We start from the raw sequence: 23,497 nt of genomic DNA, 5'->3' as shown, positions 1-23,497 counted from the left end.
AGGATCATCTATTGCAACCTTTCTTGCCAAAAGCATGGTCTAGGTAACATGGCCCAGCACCCTGTGAAGCTTTTTCCAATGTTGGGGAATTCACCATTTCCCTGGGGAGATTATTCCTGACTGTCCTTGTGAAGAATCTTCCTCTTGTGTCTAATCAGAATCTCCCCAGGAGTAACTTGTACCCATTACCCCTCATCTTCTCCATGTGACTCCTTGTAAAAAGCGAGTAGCAACCCTTTAAACGTAGTGATAAGGTCTCCCCTGACCCTTCTTTTCTCATAACTGAACAAACTCAATTTCCTCAGCCTTTCATCATAAGGCAGAAATACTTCGTTCTATTACAGCTTAAAAGGAAAACAAGCATACTGTAGTTAAAAAAGTATGAGATGCACATTCATCTACTGCATAAAACCTGTCTGAAGGTGCTTTACTTTAAAAAAAAAAAAAAAAAACTTAGCCACTAAACATTGATTCAACTGTAGCTACTGGGTAGAGAATAAAATATTTTAGTCCTCGAAATACAGGTTAGACTTCTCTTCCCACAATCCAACCTTAACTTTCTTTTTTTTAAATAAGGAAGTTCATTATTTATGAACAAGGTGACAACCTTAAAATCAAAAGAAGTAACACTAAAATGAAGCTCTATAGTAAATATATTTTCAGTTCGTACTGCTTTCAAAACTTGACTTTAAATCCATTTTGTTTATAAGGAGCACTTGGAACTCCTTTGTCTCAGAAAAATAACTGATTCTGTTTTACAGATCCGTTCACTACATCAGTGTCTTAGATGCAGAATTTTCCTTTCAAGTTTCAGTGTTATTTTACACCTTAGAGTGGTTCAGTGGTCAAATATTAAAGACACGCAGAAGTGAAACCACAAGAAAAATTAAATTAGAGAACACTTCAACTTAAAAGTAAGCATTTACCTCTCTCAAATATCATTCCATAAAAGCTGTATAAAGCCTTAGTTTTCTCACCTCTATTTCAAACTACTGAAGATTACCTAAAGTAGTTACCATACATTTTTCACTCGGTTGTAAATTGTCACTTATCTCTGCCTGTTAGGACACTGCAAACTGAGTATAATTGCGTCACTGATCGCTCAAAGCCTACACTAGGTTACCTTTAGGCCCACTTTATATGTAAACTAAATAAATAATTTTCCCAAGAGTTTCTGAACTCTCAAGATGTCGTCTTTTCTATCCAACTCTACAGTTCAAAGCATCACTGCAGCTACTGTCTTGCTTCTGAATTACTTCAACAATCCTTTTTGCAGACATATCATAATTTTCCCTGATCACATCTGTAAAGAATGAAATCACAGAATGCGTTCCTAACTTGTCCACAACTATGCTGTTGTTCTTTGCATCCTACCATTATTACATTAAACAAACTTCCGGTCACTGACTTAATCACCCTTTAAACTACTTCAATCCATCCATCTCTCACTTAAGATTAAAAAAATCAGTTATGTCTCCAATTTGCAATGATGTCAATCTTCATTACAAAATCCTTAAACTTTCACATTTTCTTCAATGCACAAACCCAAAACTTTTAAAAACAGGAAAAACCCAAACAGTCAGAGATTTCCTTGCTTAAATAGCCAGCCAGCATAGCAGGTCCTGAAGTTGAACACTGTTTCCTGGCTATTAAGCAGCTGTGAAGTAATTGTTTATCATGGTACTGTGGGAACTTAAAAGCGTTCATCCTCGGTGAAGAGCACACATGCATACTTATTTACTTCCTGTTCATTGTTCACTCACCCACATGTATATACATCCACATGTATATGTATGCTAGATAGACAGATGTTAAGTTAGCTCAAAAAGAACTATGGAAAATTTAATTACAAGGTTGGGACAAGAGTGTTACTAATTAAATATGATCATAATGTATTTCATCTGACTTCAAAGAAAATAAGAAATAAAATACAAAACCCCTAATCCTGCTGTTCTCATGGCTAATACGCCATACTTTAAGATTCTCCAGGCGTCTGAAAGAAAAACTGCCAAAAAACCCTGATATTGAACTGACAAGAACTCATCTACACATCTTGTTCTTACATTACCATTACTATTCTCAGAGAATAATGAAGGATGAAAAACTTCCCAGGTATATTTTCAGAAAGGTGCTTATTTTCAATTTGTAAGACTGAGGTTTAGGTTTTTTCCAGAGATTCTCTACCTGTAAGCCTAGCATCTTTTTCAGAAGTTAAATGTAATTGAAAATTCTTAGATGAAAGAATCTCTAAAACAGTCTAAAGTTGTAAATATTACAAATAAACTTGAAAGCAACTCATATGAAGTCTTCTGCAACGTAAGTAATAAGAACCAAAAAAGACAATAAAGTAAATATATTTAAAAATTTGAGAAAATAGGCTATGATAAAGCTAAAATAAAATTAAATCCTTGGTGCATGTTAACAAACAGAAAGGAATTTAGGCAAAAGTATGAAAAAAATTAAGTAGGGAACTGAATTTATAAGGACGTCGTCTGTCCTTTTTTCTGCACATCTTGTCTTTCCAACTGCAGTATTAAACAAGGATGTTTCCACTGAAAATCTAAGATCTTTATGATAAATGAGCTAATGAGAACACTGTTAATTAATATTTATGTTGATAAACCAAGTAAAAAAATACAATGCTTCTAAGAAAAACATATTCCTCTTTTTGCAAACTGAGTAGCAGTCAAACTTCCTAATCACTGTTAGTTTTACACACGCCCTCTTTGTAATCTAACATTCTTGATTTTGTATATAGTTAAGCATGGCACTCGTAACATTCAGAAGTTCTGACTAAAACACTGGAGAATTCACTCCTCAAATAACTTCTCCTTAGTACATTATTTTTACATCCTTCTGCCAAGGGGATGCTAGCCTTGGCTTTTTGTCATTCCTCTCAGTGTTGATCTTAATTTTCTTTTCCTTCCTGACAGTCTTCGGCTTCTTTCCCCTACCTGCTTTCCAATTTGTGAAGCTTTTCTCCTTGCTGGTCAACGCAATGCCTTCACAGTTATGCTACATTGTCTCTTCCCTAACACCTTTCTAGTCTCAGGCCCTTGATATCACTTCTCTGTACACATTTCTTAGTCTTTCTATTGTTTTAATTTCTTTTTTACTAGTTTTCTTCACTTCCTTAGGTCTCTTACTCTGTATTCTTAGAGTGGAGAGAGGCTAGAAAAGAGTCTGTCATTATAACACATCATACTACAAATCACAGAGTAGCTGTGTCCCAAGTTTCTGAAGCCCCCACTTTACCAGCGTAAACACTTCATTCCTTGGAAGAAGGAAAACAAATCCTAGATACAGAGGTTTCTCTTCTGAAAGCCACTTGTATCTGCCCCCAAAATGCTACCTTCCAACATGTCTCTTGCTCCCTTCTGCTACTGCACCAGCCATTACAACACACAAAAACAAACAAACAAAAGAAAGGATTTCTCAGCTTTACAGAAGTTCTTGTCTATCAAAAAAGGTCTGAAAGGTCTGAACAGCACATAGACGGACTACAAGCAGTGTATTTCAAGGGTCCTTCTAGAGGACAAAAAAGTATAATTTGACCAAGGATCCTTGGAAGACTAACCTTTTAGAAACAGTTTCCAAGTTTTGTCAATAGATGAAATGCCTGGAGTTTACAATACATGCATCTGTCCCAAATATCTTTCTGAATCCTTAAATACAGTTCAACCATTTTGCAATGTGCCTTATCTACAGCTACTACAAGGGAGGACCACCTAAATACCTCATTACTAAAATCCAGCAGTAATCTTTTTCTTTAAAGGAGATGCAAACACTTTTCAGCAGAACAGTACCTTTCAATCTGAGATCACTTGGCAGTATTCTTGACTACTTCTCAACCGTCTCTAACAGCTCTTGTAATATTTGCACCTTTGTAATTCTCTCTAAGAGTTCACACTGTAGTCATAATAACAGATTGATCTGACAGCTACCCAAACCTGATACAGGAGTAAAAAGTATACTACAAGCTATTTTTCATGGTATCAGGACTTGCTGATCTCTGGAATAATATTTTAGAACAACTCATCTGATTAGATGGAAAAAATACCATTGTATTTCTGTGAAGTTACTAAAAAGACAGATAACACCACTTAATCCTTGTAACAAGAGTTACATTTGGAGGGCATTTAGGCTACCTTTATCTTATCCACACTTAATCTGTGCATTTCAAAAGCACTTTTCATCTGTCCAACAGATTTAGATTTATACATTCATCTCTGCTGCGTGCCAAGCTATATGTTACGAATTTACTGGATGGTAGTATTTACCGCAAGTAGGATTCCATGACTCTATCCAGTCGTTTATAGAAGGGTCGTGATGTAAAGTATCCACTCCAGTAATGATGATCTCTGTCTGCATAGGTGAAGAAGTCTCCACTTAAAACAGGGAAAAATGAATTGCTGCGCTTTTCTCCCAAATTGCTTTCCTTGCGCAGAGCTTCAAAGTAATCTGATAAAGTTCCAAACTGGGCCTGGATGAAAATTATAATTACTATAACATAGTTCCATTTGTTTTATTTAGACATATTAGGAGAACAAACATGCTTGGTTTCATAGACTTTTCAGAAATACGACAGTCTTCCAGCAGATAGCAGAAAGCACATTCTAAATAGCTTTAAAGTTCCCCTGCACATTTTTCAGACAAGCTGAACAGCTCTTCCAAAAGCATTTGACTTTTCAACTCATTGTAAGAAAAACACTGATCTGTTCCAGCAGTTCCAGGGGACAGCCTCAAAACTGATCAGAGATTTGATACAACCTATCAGCACAGGCTTAAAGAGTTGGGAATGTTCAGCCTGGAGAACAGAAGGTTCCAAGGAGACCTCATTAAGGCCTTTCAGTACTTGAAAGGGAGCTTATAAGAGCAATGGGAACAAACTTTTTAGTAGGGCCTGTAGTCACAGGACAAGGGAAAATGGTTTTAGACTAAAAGAGGAGAGATTCAGATTAAATATAAGGAAGAAATTTACAGTGAGTCCCTGGTGAAACTGGAACCAGTTGCCAAGAGAGGTGGTAGAAGCCCCATCTCTGGCAACATTCAAGGTCAGGTTGGATGGTGCTGAGCAACCTAATCTAGTGGAAGGTGTCCCTGCCTGCTGCAAGGGGGTTGGACTAGATGACCTTTAAAGGGCCCCTCCAACCCCTATCATTCTATGATTCATGAAATATTAAATACTTTCTTAAAAAGTATAAACGATGATCTAAAATAAGTTAAATCTCGTGAAATAAAGCATTCTTTCGTGTCTTATGAGTAAGTCTCTAATAAATGATCTAAGTAGTATCTCAATATTATGTAAATATATGTGACGACTAAGTAAGAAAATTTAATGCAAGAGCATATTTGACTTAATCCTGCGTTTTCAAAATTAACTCTGCTGTGCTCAAGATCTCCAATATATGCCTAACTTAAAATGACAGTCGATCAAAAAAATCAGCATTTACTTTCAGAATTTTTTTTTAAAAAAAACTATATACAAAGAAAATGCATTTAGAAATGTAACAGTGAAAAAAAAGTGTGAGTGAAAAAAAATGCATCATTTTAAAAAATGCTTAGACAAATGAGGCAGTTACAGACCTTTACAGGGTAGGTCAAAAGAGAATACTCTCAAGATTGAGGGTTACAAAAACAGTAGGAAAAAAAAAAATCAATATTGCCAGAATTGAGAGATGTTGTTAGAGAAGACATAGGTGGCAAACTGGACTTTGAATGACAGTGGAAAAAACAATTAATGTAAGTGGGATCACATTACCACAGGTATTCTCATAATAAACTACAATGATAATTCTTCACATTTACTAACTAGTTTTGGTTTGGGACTTTAAAAATCATTTATTTATTTTTAACAAAAAGCCTACGAATCAGTATGCTACAATTTTCAACAGCACAAAACACGCTTTAGTAAAAATCTTTTAAATCTGACTTGGAATATAAGGACTATTATTGGGACAAGAAAGGTATTTCAACACTTAAAAAACCAAAACAAATCGTATTCACTCTTCAAAATCATTCAAAAATCCCAGTATCTGTTACAAGGATACAGCATGATAACTCTCCTCTTTGAGTGGCAGCAATTCAGAGAAAAAGGCCTATTGCCACAGGAATCCCAGTATTAGTGATCCTTGCCTTCTCAGACCCTTGTAGGACACCTGGCCTTTCCCCTGAATATCACAGATGCCTACAAGACAGAATTCAGAAGGTGGTGGTGGGGAGTAGGGGATCAATGGATCAAAAAATGATCAGATATAAGTGATCTTCCTTCTGTATGCTGCTAGGTTACATCAATGGAAGAAAACTTCACCAGAAGTACCAGCAAAGTTGAAAACTCATTCTAATGTCAGGTGAGTCAAAACAATGAAATAACCTGGTAGACTCTTCTCCTGGCATATAAAAAGTTTCAATTTATGCATAATAGATGTAAAGGAGATTTCCAAACGGGAGATTAAAATCCCTGAAAGCAAAATAGATATCTTTTAAAGTAAACTACCACATACTTTTAGGACCATAGAATAGCTGCTGGCATGAAAATCTTAATGCTAAGAGCCATACGCACTAGATAAACATCTCAAATTTGTCTGAAAGGGTAAAGATCAGAAAGGCAAAGTAGGCAGTCCCTTGTGTAAGTAATAATATCATAGGCATCTCAGCCTTTAAGGAAGAAATGTGAACCCCTTCTTCATACAATCGAGGGTTTTGGGAAGCTGAGCGCGACCTTACTTGACTGTGGAGCTACAGTCCACTGGGGAAAGTGCAGCAGAGTATGAAAGTTCTCCACCTAAGCTCATATTTCCAAGAATAAATGACATCAGCTTAATTAAACAAACAACACATAAGAAAACAAACAAAAAAAAACAAGTACAAAAAAACAGAAAGGAAAAAACTCGACTAAGTAAATGAAACGGAGACAGGCTCCAGTGCCAACACAACTCCAGCTGAGTAAAATACCCTAGGTATGAAATTGCAGAACAAGAAAATTGCCTATCTTTTTGTCTGGGCAATAAGAACCAGAAAAAAAAGCTGGATACTTCTACAAGAGCCCCAAGGGCTGATGTGATTCCCAAGACATTAATCCAGATACGGAAGCCAGGGCTAGTGAAGTAGACACCTGGAGTTCTTGATAATGGGCTGAGCAGAACGTTTTAGAGAAGGATCTTTCAGACGCCTCAGGACTGGAGTGGTCTTTTGAAGAATGACTTCAGAGCTAGAGTCTTCAGTTTTTGCCCCAGACAAGAAATCATCCAGCCCAGGTTAGCAGGAATAAAGAACACAAAGTACGCTCTTGTGAGTATCCAAAGAGTAACTACCTGCACACTATATCCGTGTTTGAGGGAAGTAAAACTAGTGACAGGAGCAAGCTTTTTAGATTTAAAAGAGGACTCTCCAGGTTTATCTCTCTCCACTAAAGACAAAGCAGGCATTCACGTACATCACGTCACCCACATCCCATAGGGAACAGATGCAAAATCCAGCTCTCAAAAAACAGTGTGATCCCAAGATATAATTTTTCTTATGCAGAACACAAGTCCAGAAGTCAGGAAGAAGAACTAACACTCTACAGGCACTACTCAAATTAGAGGAATGGGGGAGGTCTCAGAAAAGGTGAGGAAAAGAAAAATGCACATGCAAGCAATACATGAAAGAGATCAGACAGGGTTTAAAAAGTACAAGAAGTCTCTAAAGTATTCAGCTTACACATTAGAATGTACGAATGTGGATATTAACACTCAAACTTTAGTAGATTTAAAGTGATATATCATCTGATAGTTGCGTTAGTATATTCACTCCTTTCGTAGCCAAGTCAACTTCTTAGATTTTAATGCATTCAGCTACAAGCGCCAGCAATGGCACCTCTTAGGGTTGTTTGTCTGTTTGTTTTGGGACCCAAGCAATGCAATAAAATTTGCTTGGACTTCTAGTTAAGAAAATACAATAGTTTTAAATATCAAAACCTGCAAGCCTTAAATAACAATGCCTGAAGCCTGTGAAAGCAAGAGAACTAATAAAACAATCAAACCTAAAATAATCTAGTTTGGATACTATTTACAGTTTTAAAGCATATATTACTAATAGAAAAGTTTTTGTTTTGGAGGGAGAGGAGGTAGTAAAGGCAAAAAAAAAAAAAAAAGTAATCTGCCAAGACAAACCAATCTGCTGTTAAATGACACAAAGCTCCACGTTTATTTAAAAACAAACAAACAAACAAACCACAACTTGTTTTCCATGAAGTATCTCAAAATACTAAGAAGTGTTTTCTTCACAAATCAGAAGAAGTGTTGTATTTACCTTAACGTGCCACTCAGGATGAGAATTCATATAATCAAACAGCTTCTGATAGTTCTGGTACTGCTGATCCCATTCCGAGCTCTCAGTATACCGGAAATCATCCCCTAGTGGAGCCAGCAACACTTTAGTACGGAAAAGCTTTGACTTCTTTCTGTATTGATCTAAAATCATCCAGGCCCTTGGGGGGAGGGGGGAAAAAAAGCATTGAGAAAACAGAAGGTCAGCATTTGACAACACAATTCTGAGATATCAAGCTGTGTATTAGAGTTACCCTAAACAAAACATATAAAACCCTGTTACCATTTTGTAACAAAAAACTGGATGCAATTACCCCCACTGGGATTCAAACTACTATTGTTGCAAACACTATGCTAATTAAGTCCTCCAGTAAGCTTATCAATCTCCATCTCAAACAGTAGGGCAGTCTGCATCAATTTGTTTCTGTGTCAAAACCAACCTTCAGTTTAAATTGTTTACCTGCTTTATATTTAGATAACAATCCTAATCCTCTCCAGCCCTTATTTACAATAATAAGCAAGCTCTTCTCATCCCCTCTGGTAATTCCCTTCAATACTTTGCTTCATATCTTCACGTCCTTGACAGAAAAATTGCCCATAAATTAATCTTTGAGGAACACCAGTCTTACAAATAAAAAAAATTCTGGAGAAAAGTTCATTACTAACAATCACTGTTCCCCCTTCAGGCAGCTTCTTAGCTGTCTTAGAGCCAGCCCCCTTAAGCTTTAAGCACATGTCCTGAAAAATTAAACCCACTGCTTTTCTGCTTTTGGCCTTTAAACAAAACCAAACCAAACACACACACACAACCCCCGCCTTGCCCCAGATGCACAAACAGAAAAAAAAATGGCTGTAAAATTACCATTTGACACCTACTAACTCTGACTGGTAAAATACCAGTTATGCCATTAAGCAGTGATACATGAAAAGTCAGAAGCCTGTTGTCTGGATTATCGAAAAGGTCTATTTCTCCCCTCCCAATTATAATCACTATCAATCTTCAGATGCTAATCATCTCTTAAGTTATGGAAAATATTTTAGTAGGGAGTACAAAACATAGTAACATATTTAAGAAAACGGGAATACAAATGACAAAGTGTTGTAGATAAAAGAGCAGCAAAATCCAGATTGCAATGAGCTTTTTGTTTCTGCAAGTCTTTTTAATAGAGTCAACTGAAATTTACTTTCAACTCATACACCTGAAGATTTGTTATATAAATGTCTATGAGAATTCAATCTATATATTTGAAACCCATACTTCTTTGACCAGCAAGTCAAGGTTTATTTGTTTATCAGATTATAAAATTACTGAGTAAACAAGATCTGACTGTATTATGGAGGGAGAAAGAAGGCACAACGTGTTCAGTTAAGGATCTACAGAGTTCTGCTGAGACTAGAACAGATCCAACTAGTGGCTTCCAACTCTCTCAGACTATATTTTGATTTACAGTTCAGATTACCAAGTATTTATGCTTGAATTAATATTTTCCATGACTTTTAACAGATTGTCAATTTAAACATAAAGACATCCTTTCCATGTAACAAACAGAACAACTGGTACAATAGATGACTTCATAATTGTACCTTCTAAGAATCCAGCCTAACTCAAATTTTCCATGTGCAGCCTTCGGTTGGAAACCTACTTTATTTAAGAGCCTTTTGAAAAATACAGGCCTTCAGGAAAGGTTACGGTTAACAGGATATTTGACTTTATTATTTCTCCTCAAAGTCCTCCTCTTGTTTCTTTCCACATCTGCTGCAAAATTAAGGAGTGTTGCTGTTTTCTCTTCAAAGTACTCATAACTGTAGGATTATTAAGTGTTTTTAAGTGGGCAGCAGAATCTTCCTCCACTGAAAACCAGTTTCAATTGCAAAACCACCAAATAAAGATTAAGTGTCTCAAGTAGGGCACATCCTCTTAAGTTTCTCTCAAGTAAATTCCTGAATCATTATTTCATACAAGAATGAAAAGGAGACAGTAGAGAACCCCAGACAGAATTTCCTTAAGTTGAAAAATACAACGGACTCTCTGAAAGTAACGCTTCCTATTCTATTATGTCGGCCCACGATGTCAGAGGCGGATGTGGGTGGCATGGCAGTAGAGGTGGAACCTTCCCACCAGTATTCTGTTAAATTTTGTTGCCACGTGACAGACGGCAGCAGAGGGGTGGTCTGACAGAACGGTGTCTGACATAGGAGTGCGTACGAAGCAAAGGTGTGTAACTGAATTCCTCTGTGCGGAAACAATGGCACCCGTTGGCATTCACTGACGCTGGTGGAACGTTTACGGAGACCAACCAGGGGATGTCAGCACGGTGAGGGGGTGGGTGCTGTGTTCCAGCAGTGGCAACAGTGACAGCAGGTGCCCTCCACTGGTGCAGATTTTTGAACGAGCGCGGCACGCAGGTGCTTGTTCATCGCTGGTAAAAATGTACAGCCAGTGGTGGGGACTTTGCCAAAAATAGTGTTTTGTAGCTGAGAGTTTGCTCTATCAAACAGCGTTATTGTGCTCTTTGTATCTGTCGTAGTTTCCATAGAAATAAATAGGATGCATTTCTTTCGGAGCAACCTATGTAATTCCGGAGAAAAAGAAAAAAATCACAGAGTCTCACTGCTTTCTCCTTCTGGTTCCTCAGAAAGATATTAGATATATGTCGATATGTGTTGACATATGTCTATCCTGAAAGCCAAAGAGATCAGTCATGATAAACTTTTTTTAGCACTATATTTATGGATATAGCATTTAGCAGCAACCCCATTTTAATGGCTTTAAAAAAAAACCAACAAGATTTTTGGGTTTATTCAATCAGAAGTTACATAGTTCTCAACGTTCAGGGCAACCCTAACTGCACTCCTAGTTTGCAACACTGAAGAATATAAAAATTGTCAGTAACGTGTTGTCAGTAACAGCACCAAGAATATTTTTCTACCTTTCTTTGGAAAGCTTTCAAACTATCATTGAATGCTTAAGACCTTTCACAAATGAAGAAAACCCCTTCGTATCAAAGCTGTGGGTTTTTAATGCAAAAATTTCAAGTATTTTGCTAAAACATAACAGAAGAATTAACATTCCCCTTCCTATATAAGAGCAGTAGCCATGCAGAATCTGTGGGAAACACAAGAAATTTTGTGGCAGCTATAGCAAGTCCTATGTAACAGCTTTGACAGTAATCATGGCTTCACAGTCCCTGCTAACTACTTCAGCCTATACAGCACATGAAGCATTAAGGGACTCACTCTTTGCTCAATTGCCTCTACTAGAAAATAAAACCATTTGGTGGATTGGCAATTTTTTGTTCGGGTAGTTTTGTGGAGGAGATGGCTAAGCAGACAGGATAGGCTGAGTGCTCCCTAAGAGGGTGATCTTGGATTCTTGAGGTTGGCAATCACAAACATTAACCGCCAATGCTGTACCTGCAGTGTAATTCTGGATGCCAGTTGCAGTATCACCATAAAAAAAAAAAGAAAAAAAAGGGTAAAACTGAGTTCTTGAACAGTAGAGGGTGAAGTGGAAAGTCCATTTTCTACTCCTCTGAAGCACATAACTTGCACTTCCTACTTCCATGCATGGAAGAGAGACAAACACCAAAATATGATATGCTCCCTTGTAACAAAACCACTCATTTCCATTTAAGGAAAAAAACCCACCAACAGCTGTTTTTTCTTGCTAATGTGAAAAGCTGTAACTTCAGCATTCAAACACATGGATAAAGATGCAGCTGCAAAACAGGGCAAGTGCAACAGTAACTTTATAAACTAAGCTGTTATGAAGTGTAATTAAACAAGTGCAGGTGTTCAATTAGGGTGCTCTTTCATTCCTTCCTACCAAATCACAACTGAAGCCGCAGGTAATGATATATCCAACAGCTACTAGTCTTAATTTCTCAATTCACTATCTCTTCAGTATATATGTATGGCCATAATAATATTGAAATCAAAAGCAACAGTTCCAGCTGAGTATCCAAGATCTCTGTCTTACGAATTTTGTTGCAACTTCAGCATTAAAGAAAGGTCAGTGATCTAAACCTTGCCTCTAAATTAATCAAGTCTGTATCAAACACATTTTTTAAAATCCAAATAAATTACTGTCCTACCAACCTTCATTTTTGGAAAGCTGATGATGTCAAGACAGATTTTTCAATTCCTTCTGGATCTCATACATCTTGTCACAACAACTGCAAAACTTGTCTTGTTACAGAGGTCAGATTTGACAAGTTTTTAGTTGCCTACAATATTCTAACTTTATCATACAAGACGATAGCGTTACAGCATCCTCCAGCAAAATACTACTTCCTAGGTTCTCTGGATTTATTTGAACTACACTCTCAAATTACAGTTTCTGTGTTTCATCCAGTGTTCCAAATGTAAATAATCCAAGCTCCCAGCTCAAAGATCATGTGTTAGTTTTACTTTTCCCTTAGGTATTACCTCCCATACTGCTGTTTCAAAACCCTGTTAAACAGTGGAACTGTTTTTATCTACCAAAAGCTGATGCAAAAGGTTAAGTTTCAGAGACCACATTGAGACGATCTCTTCAACTTGATCATAGGTTCACTGTATACCTGGCCCACTTCTTTTATTCTTTGATTTCATAGGACATGGTCAAAGAACAATTTCTTTTATATGGTCTAATTTTGATTGTTATGCAAAGGTTCCATTTTGGAACTGCAGAGATGAATTAAGATACAATTAAAACCCCAAAACCTTACAACGCATTCTGAGCAGCCTCTCTACATTATATTTATAGCCAATATGTTCCAGGTATTTGTTAAACAAGCTGCTACTTATTTACAAATATTTGTCTCTGCTAATTGGGATGCTGAGTCAAGATTTTTTTTTTTTTTTACAACTTTGGTTTAAAGACACGAGCTTTCCTTCACTCTTGATAAACACTGGGTGTGCCACAGTAATCCTTCTGTTAGCTCTACTGTTCTCCAGTCATCTTCAGCTTTCATATTTCTACTTTAAAAAAAAAACAAACCCACTTTTTCCTATCATCATTCCAATTTCTACCTTAAAATATAAAAATCGTGGTGTATTCTGGTTTATTCTGGTTTTATCTTCGATACTATTTTGTACCTGAATTTTACTGACAAAGTGAAGTTTTCAAGATGCTTGGCAAAATCCATGCTTAGAAAGAAGACATGCAGACTTGATACGTAGACAACCAATGCATCATCATTATCATCACAATATCACTTCAAAACTTAAGCATCAAGACTAGAACCAAAAAGTCACCCTTCTATCCTCAATACATTTGTTACATTCAGCAATTTGCAACCGTTGTAAACACCTACCTTAATTTCTAGCTCTTGAACTTGGGGATGGTTTGAAGGCCTGAAGATAGCAACAGGACCATAGAATACAATCTTTTTTCTGGAAAAATCTTCAGCAGTTCTAGCTTCCCTTCCCGACCCCCCATCCCCCCCCCCAAAAAAAAAACCCTGAAAAGTAGCTTTGTAAAACTGTAAAGCTGATTTTCACTCATGGCAAAACAGCTCAGTGTTTCTATTTGAAAAATACAATTGAACTTAATACAATTTCAGACATAAGACACAGGACTCAAAATTCACTTAATATGTCAACTTCAGGAAAGCTAGGTCACAGATTGTCAAGTTTTGCAAGGATATGCCACAGAAAATACCTTACAGTTTGCAGTTACAACATAGTACATCATGTTGTCCCTGAAACTTTCCCCTAGCAGGAGACATATCACTGTATTTATAAACTTCACAAAACCTACAGTAAACCAGTAATATGATTATGACCAAACTGATGACTATGTTCTGCCTAGGCTTCAGAAATAGTACCTGTTACACTCGTGTATCATAAATGGAAAAGAAAAAGATGCAATACATCTTCCTTCATTATAAAGTATCTTCAAGTTTTACTGTCAATTATGTCCTGAACTTAGGAGCACACATTAGCTTATATAATACGTATTATTTCACTATGACAAGTTTAAGAACTACATAAATTCACCAAGTTAAACTAGATATCAGCTTTGACCAGCATAAAAATTTTTGTTCAAATTTATTCCCTTGCAGAATATGTAAAAAAAACTCTACCTGTGTTGAACATTTCCAGCATGAATGGCTTCTGGTGGAACTCTCCAAGGACAGCTTACTCTTCCTCCAGGAAGACGTTTGAAATCAAATTGGCAGCAGATTTTTGGATCTGGACCACAAGTATGAGGAACATCATAGCTATAGAAAGGCATCATATGACAAAGGATATCTGTACTGGATCCCAAATCTGGAAATAAAAAGGTAGAGCAGACCTTTAAAATAAACCCTGTCAGATTTACCAAAACTAAATCAGTTCCAAAATCAGATCGAGACAATTTTGTGCTTTGAATATCCATATCCGGAGTCTAGCTTTGTATGTACCTTACATATAAAGGAGCTAAAACTAGAGATACAGCCAAGATCAGAATGTTCCAATCAAGCAGTGGCTGATTGGGAAAGACAGAAACATAGTGTTAGCAGGTTTTTTACCCACATAAACCTCATTTCTACCATTTTAGAAGTGAACAAACTAACAAAAAAAAAAAAATCAAAAACTAAGTACCCTGCTGTCATTACTTCATTAGCACAACATGTGAATTTGGTTGGCTTTATCAATATCTTAATTCCTGAACACGTAACTTCAATATATTAACAGCATGATTCTGCTCAGATAGATTCTGTGGGCTTGTATATAGAATTACACTGAATTCTATGCACTTCTGAGTCCATCTTTGCCATCCCAACTTTTTCATCTAGCCAGTCAATTGCTTAAAGTTTAACTCACCAGGAAGAGAGCGCGACATTCATTTGTCAAGTCTCAAAAGAAGGTCTTTCAGAATTGAACTTTAAAGATAACATGTAGTTCTCACAGAAGAGGACCTGAAGTTTACTCATCTGGTAAAACCCCTAAATGTTGATTACCTATTTCCAGTACTAATGACTTAAACTAATTTTACACTGAAAAAAGGGAATGAATGCTGTAGATGCGCCACAGAACCTGAACCCTCAGTATGTCAACAATACATAGGAAAATACTTTTCAAAACCTTAACAAGTCTATGTCTTCATAGTTCCAATTCAGACCTTTTATTTAAAAACTATTTTACTACTACTTATTACTAAAAAGGTAATATTCTGTAAATATACACATTTACTTTTCAATTACAAGAGTTCTCTCTACCTCAGGTACCACGTCTACATATTACACCAGATGACTGTGCAGTGATCTTTGATACATGATCTTTTTGAAAAGCCTTCTACCATACATGGATTTACGTATGCAACTATTTAGGAAAAAAGGCTCGTCAATTCAGCATCCCAGACACTTAGATACTTAGTACACCCCAATGTGAGAAGAAATATCTCTCAAGTATCAGTATCTGACAAATTCCTTCCCAGTGGCATATTTTCCTCAAGTCAAGTTTAATTGTGCAGCAGATCACTTTCTCTGAATATGCTGAGGAACCCTAAATACACAGAAGAACTAAAAAGCTTCAAAATCACTACTGCTTTTCAATATTAAGTACTAAGTATGTTTGGTTGACGCTCTATAGATAAAGCATGTCATATTACCTTACATTAAAATCAGAAAGACCGAAACCTTAAATATATACATTCATCATACAGCTTATTGGAATGATGGTACAGTACAATGCAAAACAGAATATATATATAGAAAAGTACATTCATTTACACACACGAGTTTGCTCTAGTATAATCACTACATTACTAAGAAAACATTCCTACTCTATATTGTACAAATAATATCAAAAAAGCAATTATACTTATTCTAAGAGTAAGATTTTAGATAAAAATTTCAATGCAAATTAAAATGGTGAAAAGTTTTTAATTTGACATTTTTCTGGCTAAATATAACCTAAAAATTTCAAGTCCACAGAAAGCTACTGTAACTAATGACTCTAATTTGTCACATCAGCTGAGGAAAACTCATTGCTTGAAAGTTTCTTCCTTAGTAAGAATACAAACAAGACAGATCTCTCATCTTCAAATGTTCACTTTTGGCCTTTTTTTTTTTTCCTCTTCAAAAGAAATGTTCCTTCTCCTCCACTTTATTTCCATCTAGGAGGAGGACGAAAATAAATGAGAAAAAGGAGGAAAGAATATTCCACCCTGTTTATTTTTTTTATATACACTTGTAAGGAATGTGAGAAAAGGGAAATAAGAGAAAGTAAAAGCACAAATGAAAATTGAAGAAATGGGAATACCAGAGGAACCATGGTAATAACAGTGTTTTTATATTTAACTTCTTCTCTAACACAGAGGTACACTCATTCTCTTTCTGTTATTAAAAGAAAAAAAAAAAATCCCTGAAACTTAACCTAGATGAATGACTAGACTTCCAGGCTGTAAGTCTATAATTTTCAAGTCAAGGCTAACTTTTCTTAGTAACCTGTTCTGTAAAGATTTCCATTTAAGTTCTCTCTCTATTTCACCTGTGTGAATTAAAATTAATTGACATAAAGGAAATACACATACCCCAGTTCTGTCTCCAAAAAAATTCTAGTGTCTTCTGTGTTGCAAAATGTTTTTTAACTGAGTAATGAACTCTCTGTATCAGCATGTTGGAAAATCCTGTGCGTTTCAGAAGGTAGGCCATTGATGGTGAATGCCCAAAAGGATCAACTGCCCAACCAGACTTTGGTTTTACTCCTGTTGACAAAAGAAAAGTAAAAAGGGAAGAAAGTTTTACTTTTCACTGAAAGAAAGCTATACCAAAATAATTCAATTCAGAGCACTAAAGATAAAATTTCCAAGAAGACAAATTAAAGTATACACCTGAGTATTAAGCCTCCTCCAGGCTCCACACCCTGGAATTAACAAACTAGAGTTAAACAAAGAGTTTTCAACAACAACAAAAAAGTCTTGGAGGCAAAGCATTCTAACTACATAAAACCCCTGAGATTACTACCCTACCTTGTTACACTATTTCAACTGTGTCTCAAACATCTTTACATGGAATCATAATTAAATATATCTCCTTTTTTACTTTAAGTAGTTTATAGATGTCATAGCTGGAAAGGCAAGCTGAAAGAAAATGATCAGATGGAGATTGACAATGTAGCTTGCTGAATTTTCATGGTAATTTAAATACCGCTAACCTTTGTCCCCTTTGGAACTAACTTTTTATTTACTTGGTTGGCACCCATTAGAATCACGCTGATTAGTAGTGTCTTTTCACTGAACTTATACTAGCAAATAAAGAAGTGATATCTAACGCTCCTTTAACTAATTCTTCAACATGGATCCTTAGGCACATTTTTTCCTGTCTTACCAAAAAAAAAAAAAAAAAAAAAAAAAAAAAAAAAAAAAAAAAAAAAAAAAAAAAAAAAAAAACCACAAAAAACCACAAAACCCCAAAAACAAACAGTAGGGAATGCACTACCCATTTATTATGCCTTCCCTCCTCCATCTCTTAATTCTGTGGAGTTGTGTTCATGAAAATCACAATCTAAGAAAAATACAGTGAAACAGCTTTTCAAAACAATTCAGTTAATTAGGTGAAGTAATATTATTGTACTATTAAAATCATGGCACAAATATTTTCCATAGAGAAAGGGTTATTGCTACTTATGGAACATTAACTCTAGTTATAGAACTAAACAAAAATCCTCCCAAAGCCACCAAAAAAGTTCAGCCAATGCTGCTGCTGTCAGTAGTTCCTCAAAGTTTCAAAGGCAAATAAGTCAGCCTTTTTTTAAAAAAAAAAAATGAGTAAGTCTAACATTACGAGTTTACGTTTTATAACTCCTACTGCTACAATAACTACTACTACTATAATAACTACTATTGAACTTCGTATTTACTTTTTTGAAAGCCTACATAAGAGAACCTAATGAATACACAGGCTGCAGAATAGATCCAAACACAAGAAAGTAATATCAATTTTTGAGCCATTTAAAGGATTTTATCATGACTTCCAAAAGACAGAAATGGCAGTTGGAAACTGTCGGTGATACCAGAGACACATCATCTACAATCCAGTATGATCTACTTTTATATTTTATTATGCTAATATACTACACACATCTCATGATCAAGGCAAAAGATTACGACACAATATTGTTTAAAAAACTGTTCATATCCAGGAAGTTCTATCTGCAAACAGAAATTGCAAATACTAGACTCAAATTTATAGCTTCCAGTAAGTGGTCTCATTTAACGTTTCAGGAAAATAAAAAGACCCTTCTAGGTACCTCAGAAAAACAAAAAAAGCATTTTCTACCTGACTTCCTCTATTAACACAGTTACACTTTAGATCAAGCTACATACCGAGGTTCTTTTCTAGCCATTGATGTCCTTCTATCAGTTGGTCAATTAAAGCAAAATAATGAGAGGAGGCTTCATCAGGCATGACCCATCCTCCTGTTACTATTTCAAATTGTCCATTTTTTATTAACCTGAAAAATATGTACATTGTGTTCAAAATCTTCCAGATGAAGACACACTCTCAAAAATAAGTTTCTGAATACCCAATAGCTCTTTACTAGAGACGTAACACCAAAATCTAAAACACTTGTGCCACTTCCATCAGTGGACTACATTTCATTAATTAAATAGGGTAAGAATGAATAGATGAACAAAGAAATATTGAATGCCTCTGTGTAATGAAAACTCTACTGCATGTGCCAGATTTTAATTTTTTTTAATCAGTAAGAAGAGTATTTCCTGCAGAGATTACGAAAATAAAAGTTTATGTGCCACAGTCCCGAAGACCATTTGAATGAGATGTCTAGACAGTGCACATTTCAAGCACTACTAATATTTTCCCATCTTTGATCTACTGTTCTTTTTATTGTTTGAGAGCTAATAGAGCTTCAAAGTTTATTATATCTATAAAGGCTTCAGACCATCTCATTCATTAAAATGCTGTCTTGAAACAAAACACAGGATCATCCAGTCTCTGTTAAGATGCCAGGAACATAATGATCATGCTTCCAGCATCAGGTGGTCCCTACAGTTAAATAATGTAATTTCAGCACTTATATTGTACGTGAGCCTAAAAACACTTAATGAATTCAAAAAAAGAAATATGGTAAACTTACCAAAACTTAGTCATGTTACAGATAATACCCATAAGAGTAATGAAAAACATACAGCGAAAGCAATATTCAGTGCAGCATCTGTACGTCTTACAGCAGTTTAACTGATACCTGATTTCCCTGAAGAAAGGACACAGTTCCCTAGTGGCTCTCATTTACTGTTTACTGTGTTCCAAGGGATCTTTTTAATTTCAAAAAAAACAATAGCTGTGTTATAATAGTAATGCACTGTACATAAATTTTTAAATAATTTTAAAAAACAAACAAACAAAAGCCCTAAAACCCCTCTCTGAAAACTCCAAATCGATCCTTCCTTCAAGTTTATCCAAGCAGCACACTTTCTTGTCTCAATGGCTAGGACAACATTTTACTTCTGAATTACAATTTGACTTGTGACTTTAAAAAGAATTAAAAAGAGCAAGGGTGTAGAGTATGGACTATTTCACCACTTAAGCAAATGTATACACATATTGAAAAACAGAAAAATATCATTTCATAGTTCTAAGAAAAAATTACAATATATAAAGAGCTAATACGAAACATTGTTTTAATCCTACTGTCAATTCTTCAATGTAACTTCAAATAAGTTTATAATCATAACTCCACTACAATTCAAATGGCATCTTCATAGTTATACACTGAAACTTTCATTCATTTTTTTCAGCTACACAGTAATTTGCCTTCACTTCTCTATATGGATTTTTATCTTGTAACTTGAAAAAAAACCAAACCAAACCCCAAACCCAGAACTTGAATAGTCTATTATTCTAGCAATTCTGCATCACAACAAGTGAAATCTCACGTTTACAACATAGTCAAATACACAGATTCTCAGAATACGCCCCACGGAACATAAGAAATAGTTCAGCATTCAAACCTTTTAACGGCATCCTTTTTTTGGCTATCTATTCCATCCCACCATTTTGAAAAGTAAGAAATCTCAGACCACATAAATTTCCTTCGGTTGTCTTCTTGCAGTTTTAAAACCATATTATTTAAGATATGCTGTGTCTGATCTCTGAAGTAATCATCAAAAGTCTTCAGCCAACCTATAGAAAAAGAAAATGTGACATTTAAGTTGCTTTCAACAGTCTTAGAGATCTCCCTTCTTTCCACTCCCTAGAAGAAGATACATGAAGCGTTTTCTTAAAAAGCTGAGCTTTACATGCTGTGGATAGTTAGAAGTGCTAAACTGCCCTGGACTTTATTTTTATGATGTTTAGGTATTTTAATTATTAGATGTATAAATACATCTATATATTAGGTTTTCTAATTTGATCAACAGAACACACATTTAAAAATATGTGGATTTAATTTTTTTTAAAATTTAAGCACAAATTAAGTAGCTGAGAAGGAAGATGTACAAATCTCAAAATTGATCTTCCTTGATAACTTTCACTAGGTTTCCTCATCCCTCACGTGACTGTAGTGTCTACTAACAGATCATCTTCCCAGCCCAAGCCCTATTCCTAGCATACACAACCCCAACACTTCCTTATCATTCCCTCAATGTCTTATCTCTTCTTTCAAGTCATAAAGCACCCCATCACCCTACTTTACGTAAAACAACTGAATGAAAACCTTTACTAGCAGCATCCTACAATTTGAGGAGAAAATTAACAGACACTAATGGTATCCCACAGACCTTCAAGGTAAAAAAATAAAATGGGGGCAAACAAAGCAGCAGTAAGCCCTGAAGCACATATTCAGCCTCCTTTACAAATGAGGAGTTTGTTCGCAATGACTGAGAAAAGAAATACATTGTAGCTGCATCTCTCATTAGAAAAGACTTCAGTGAGACGCAGAGTAATGGAAAACCCAACTTTTAACACTTATTCAGACCTCACAGTGTGGAGCCTTACATAAAATTCTTTAACCTCTTCCTAAATCCTTGCATGAAAATGTACAAGCATCTTCCTTGTCAGAACCTGGAAGAGATATATTCCTTCTATAACTATAATTGGAAAAAAGAATAAGCCTGTCTACTTAACACACAAGTAGCATATTCCTAATCTTCATACCAGCTCGTCATGCATGAGCATTTTCATTCAAGTGTTTCCAAAAGGGACAGAGAAGTTGAGTTTAAGGAACTGCCATATGCAACAGAGTAGCTACTGAAGAATGCAAATTGGTCCTATAGCATGCATCCACATTTTAAGGTTCTGTGAAAGCTTCCACACAACATGAGGACTGTGCTCCAGATAAATATGATCCTAGGGATTCTACTCTGGTTTGCCAGTTCTGTTCTGCAGAGGCACTGCCATTCTAGCACAATGACAGTCTGCTTACAGGTTTAGGCTGTTCTCAAATGAGACAATATTGTTTCAAGGCAGTTATATAAATGGAGAAAATATTAGTATTAAAAAGATCATTTTTAAGTCTAATAAAAGAAAATCACTGTAATTTTAAATAGAGTCTGAATATTGATTCAGAAAGCATACATTATACTTTTAAGGATAAAAAAAAATTACATTCATCTAGGTAGAAATGCAGAACTAATGTAAGTTGACAATATGCACATTCTTTCCCAATTCATATCAAATTGTTAATTGTATTTCAAATAAAGAATCTTGTAATTAGGCATAACCACTGGACACTTTGACTGTACTACTTCCAGGCTGCACTTTCACTTTGTAAAGGTCTAATTTTTATAAAACATTCAACAAAAACATGAATTTCCGAAAACCTCCTTGCTTAACTTTGCAAATGAAAAAATAAAACTATTAACATTCAAAGGAAAAATGCTTGCTCAGTATCTTTTCTTTGTTTGCTTTTTTTTTTTTTAAATGGATATTTAGCATCTAGAAGAATCTATCTACACAGATACAACACTAGGGTCTAACCTAACCTATCTTAAAGTGGAAAAACACATTTTATCAAGACGTTAACATGACGGTTTAAAATTTAAACCTAAAACAGTTTCTTTAGAGGCATGGAAACAGCTTAATATAAAAATCTTGACAGTAAATTGCTATTACTCAATAGTTTCATGAAGACTGAAAACAAAAATGGTCAATACACTGAATTTATTTTCCTTTTGCACTGTTTTTAATCAAAATTTCTTGTGTTCTCTATTTCAGTAAGAGGTTTTCCTTAACGGACGCTTTCACTCAAGGAAGCGTGATCACACAATCTGTTTATCTTTTTCAATGTTCATTTGCTTTTCTACAAAGAAATATTTTACTAATATTTACAAAAAAAGATCCACATGTATGAGACTACAAATCTATAGCTTTTTACAAGGAATTTCTTCTGCAAGAAATAATATCATGCTAGCAAACAACTAATGGAGGATAAACTAAAACATCCTATGTTTTTCCAATACAGAAATTTATCATAATTATAAACTATTTTAGCATATTTTTATGTTGCAGCAATAAAAGCAAACTTATACTGATTAAGCCTTCTTAAGCATTCTTGAAAAATGTAATAAACCAACCTAAATAAAGAAGCACAGAGCTAAGTGACAAAGCAGCTGGCATATGTTATGAGGTAGGAAGACCGGAGTTATGATTAGAGGTTATTTTGTTTTAATATATTCAGTTTATTAAGCTACAAAGGAGGGGTATTAACATGATTAACACACTGAACTTCACAGAATTCACAAAGTTCTAGGAAATATTTACAAGTTTTCACAGAAAGTCCTCTGAAATTTAATTACCACGCATCTGGCCTCTTGCACTTAAATATATTTATTTCTTAATAGAAGAGTTTCAGTTAGAAGGGACCTATGATGACCATCAAGTCCGACTACTTCAGGGCTCACCAAAAGCTAAGGCATGTTATTAAGAGCATTATCCACATGCTCCTTGACACTGACAAGCTTGGGGCATTGACCACTGTGGGAAAATAACCACTTATGGGGAGGTGAGGAAAAACACTGTTTCCCAGATTCTTAACTTTCGCCTTGACACAAAAGAAGCCGTGAAATGGCTGTGAAGCAGTTTGCTGATCCCAAGAATGGAATGTGGTCATAATGGCTAAGGCCTGCTGCAGCCAGGTGCAATGTACCGTGCCACCGAACAGGGACTGGAGTGATGTGGAGGCAACATGGTCTGTCCCTGCTCCTGCAGGTAACAATGGGCTGCTATAATCTACCACAATGAGCCACTACAGCCAAC

The 23,497-nt window shown here is 35.5% G+C and overlaps 1 protein-coding gene across 1 annotated transcript in view; it reads right to left on the bottom strand.

Annotated features, from left to right (window-relative positions):
* Positions 1–23,497, bottom strand: part of MAN2A1 (mannosidase, alpha, class 2A, member 1) — a gene marked incomplete at its 3' end in the record, with an annotated part of 46,711 nt that overhangs the window by 5,565 nt on the left and 17,649 nt on the right. Inside the window, 6 exon segments of the mRNA XM_010139221.1 lie at positions 4,281–4,483; positions 8,293–8,470; positions 14,378–14,564; positions 16,813–16,986; positions 18,607–18,734; positions 20,254–20,425. Of these exon segments, the coding sequence (XP_010137523.1) occupies positions 4,281–4,483; positions 8,293–8,470; positions 14,378–14,564; positions 16,813–16,986; positions 18,607–18,734; positions 20,254–20,425 (1,042 nt within the window).

This window comes from Buceros rhinoceros, unplaced genomic scaffold (genome assembly GCF_000710305.1).
Source record: "Buceros rhinoceros silvestris isolate BGI_N320 unplaced genomic scaffold, ASM71030v1 scaffold767, whole genome shotgun sequence".
Lineage (NCBI taxonomy): Eukaryota > Metazoa > Chordata > Aves > Bucerotiformes > Bucerotidae > Buceros > Buceros rhinoceros.
This window is presented reverse-complemented; position numbering and strand designations above follow the sequence as displayed.